General features: G+C 47.0%; 1 protein-coding gene across 1 annotated transcript; it reads left to right on the forward strand.

Moving 5' to 3' along the window:
* Nucleotides 1–1,846: 1,846 nt before the first annotated feature.
* LOC137968823 (craniofacial development protein 2-like) lies at nucleotides 1,847–2,785 on the forward strand. Its single transcript, XM_068815300.1, has one exon. The coding sequence runs from the start codon at nucleotides 1,847–1,849 to the stop codon at nucleotides 2,783–2,785; it is 939 nt and encodes a 312-aa protein (XP_068671401.1).
* Nucleotides 2,786–3,472: the final 687 nt, after the last annotated feature.

Below are 3,472 nucleotides of genomic sequence, written 5' to 3' on the forward strand. Positions count from 1 at the left end.
CGCATTTCCGTCGGATTTTGATGTCTGTATTATCTATAACAGGGTTGTTTTGAAGATTCGATAAAAAAGGAATACTTTAATAATTTACAATGTTACTGCTTTTACTCGTGTTCACCCTCTTGTTCAGCCTTTTTTGCAAGTTTTTTTTGCTTGGACAACTATACCCGTAAATTCAATATATTTGTTCATGCGAAACGTTCAGTGAAATTTGTATTGGCCCTAAAATGAACTAATGATCCATGATATTCAGTTTTGTGGTGTTCCTGCAATTGAATTTGTCAAAACAAATTAACTATTAGATACGCCCTTTCAATTACGAGAAAAGTAGACTTTTTTGGACCGATGGCCCACGCAATTATTGACATACCCTTGTATTTACCGAAACCAAGTAAGTAAGTAAGTAAGTAAGTAAGTAAGTAAGTAAGTAAGTAAAAGGTTTATTTCACAACACTTCCACATGTTGGCTCTTCGTTTGTGGAAAAACTAATTATCCAAATTAAAAATTTATAATCTACAAAATATTATTAAAGACATATATACATCTATACATTATCCAAAGACTACAAAACTAAAACTAAAATTGAAATTAACATTTAAACGACTTGTGTTTTGAGTTTCTGGAACAAATACTTCCTGGTGGCCTTTGCAAATGTATATTTAAGTAAGGAAATGAAGCTTCGCTAGCCCTGTGTTACACAATAATTGGCTTTCAGTTGTTTGATCTAAGCGTTTCATAACTGCGCAGGGACAATTCAAGATAACTATCATTTCTTGAGCCCAAGATGAACTCAATTCCACCTTAGAATCAGTATGGGAAATACAGTAAATTTAGACAGCACTAAGATATTTAGACATGTAAGTTTAGCTCAGCGTCTGTTCTCAAAACTTATCACATCCTCTATGTACATACACCCAGTTAAAAGCTTCGAAGAATTTTTTATCAATTACACCGTCAGTACCGTTTGGTACCCTCGCGCTGGGGCTATACGGCGTAGGGGCGCGTCCCCCGGGTGGCGGATAGGGGAGCCCTCCCTTTGGGGGATTGCACCTGAATAATACGGAATAGGCTGCTGCGGACCGACATAGCCTAGGAGAAGGACAACTGTGATTCCAAATCTCGGGTAGATGGAGCTCGATAACCTTGGTAGGCAGTCCATCTAGGAGAAGGAAAACTCTGATTCTAAACCTTGGGTGGATGGAGCTCGTTAGCCTTAGTCGGCAATCCATCTACGAGAAGGAAAAGTCAGACACCAAACCAACCGGCCCTCCAGGTCTGGGGGTTGGGCGCTGGGCTAACACCCCAGTCCCGGAAAACAGACTTGTTACAGAAACCGCAACAACAAATCCAGAAAACAACTTGGCTCCGGGAGAGTCCTCTCCAGTAGAGCCTATGATGCGGGCTGGTGAAAGCCTTCGGGAAGCCAGTGCGCAGACAACTCTTCTGACAGCCAAAATCAAGACCAGAATAGGGACCTGGAACATCCGAACCCTATATGAGGCAGGGAAATCTGCACAAGTGAGCAGGGAAATGCATCGCTACAACCTCAAGATGCTAGGGCTGTGTGAAACACGCTGGAACGGCACTGGACGAAAGCGACTGACGAGTGGTGACACTATCATCTACTCTGGACATGAGGAAGGACACCCACACCTTCATGGAGTAGCCCTGCTACTGACACCTGAGGCAGCGCAGGCACTACTCTCCTGGGAGCCAGTATCACCGAGGCTCTTGACGGCAAGGTTCAACTCCAAGGGAAGGAAAGCCACCGTCATCCAGTGCTACGTAACCACCAACGCAGCAGAGACAGAGGAAAAGGAGGCATTCTATGAGCAGCTCCAGACAGTGATGGATAAGCTGCCAAGAAGAGACCTAAAGATCCTAATGGGTGACCTCAACGCTAAAGTGGGGGCAGACAACACCAACAGAGAACTCATTATGGGAAAACATGGAGTTGGCGTCCAGAACGAGAATGGAGAGGTACTCACTGAGTTCTGCACCTTCAACGACCTGGTCATTGGAGGCACCGTGTTCCAGCACAAGCAGATCCATAAGACGACATGGACATCATCAGATGGGAGGACTGTGAATCAAATCGATCACGTCACCATTGGAAGAAAGTGGAGGAGAAGCTTGCTGGACGTCAGAGTCAAACGAGGAGCAGACGCAGCCTCGGACCATCACTTGGTGGTGGCAGACCTGAAAGTCAAGCTGAAAGTCTACAGAGACCGAGCAGACAGGCCATCCCACAAATACAACATACACAGCCTGAAAGATAAAACAAAAGCTGAGGTCTACCAAAGTGAACTGAGAAACCGGTTTAGCGCACTCGCCCACCAACCAGAAGAATCAGTAGAGGAGACATGGTGTGGCCTTAGGGACACCTGGAAGGTCACATGTAATGAGGTCCTGGGGAAGAAAACTAGACAACACAAAGAGTGGCTGTCAGCCAATACCTGGACCCTCATCAAAGAGAGGAAACAGCTAAAGAACGACATCAACCAGACCCAAGACCTGCAACAGAAGCAAGATCTACAGGCCCAGTACTGGGAGCTGAACCGACAGGTCAAGAAAAGCACCAGAGCGGACAAGAGGAGATTCATACACGACCTCACAGAAGAAGCAGAAACAGCAGCTGGCAAAAGAGACATGAAGAGGCTGTATGAGATCACAAGAACACTGTCAGGGAAAAGCAAGGCCCCCTCAAGACCAGTGAAAGACAAGAACGGCGAGACCATTACAGATGAAGCCAAAGAGAGAGCAAGATGGGCAGAACACTTCCAATAGATTCTCAACAGACCCTCACCTCAAGTCCCACCTGACATCCCACCAGCAGCAAACCAGCTAGCGGTGAGCATGAATCCACCAACCAAGGCCGAGGTCAGCAAAGCTATCAAGTCCTTGAAGTCAGGCAAGGCAGAAGGCCCAGACGGCATTCCACCAGAAGAACTAAAGGCGGACGTCCAGACCTCCACGGAGATGATCCATCCACTCTTGATGAAGATCTGGGAGAACGAGCAGATCCCAGTGGAATGGAAGAAAGGGTACCTGGTGAAACTGCCGAAGAAAGGGGACCTGTCAGTATGCAACAACTGGCGGGGTATCAAGCTGCTCTCCATCCCATGCAAGAACCTGACAAGAATCATCCTGGAGAGAATCAAGAGGGCCCTGGACGAAACTCTACGAGAGGAGCAGGCAGGTTTTCGTCAAGACAGATCCTGCACAGACCATATCGCCACGCTGCGAATCATCATTGAGCAGTCGCTGGAATGGCAGATCCCACTGTACTCAGTATTCGCCGACTTCCAAATGGCATTCGACAGTGTGGATCGCGACGTCATCTGGAGGCCCCCCCCCCCCTCCCTCCCCCAAGTTCATTTCCATCATACAGCAACTGTACGACAACTCCAGCTGCCAAGTTATACACGACGGGAAGTTGACGGACACATTCCAGGTACAGACCGGTGTTCGTCA

This window comes from Montipora foliosa, chromosome 8, assembly GCF_036669935.1.
Source record: "Montipora foliosa isolate CH-2021 chromosome 8, ASM3666993v2, whole genome shotgun sequence".
In the NCBI taxonomy this organism is placed as follows: domain Eukaryota; kingdom Metazoa; phylum Cnidaria; class Anthozoa; order Scleractinia; family Acroporidae; genus Montipora; species Montipora foliosa.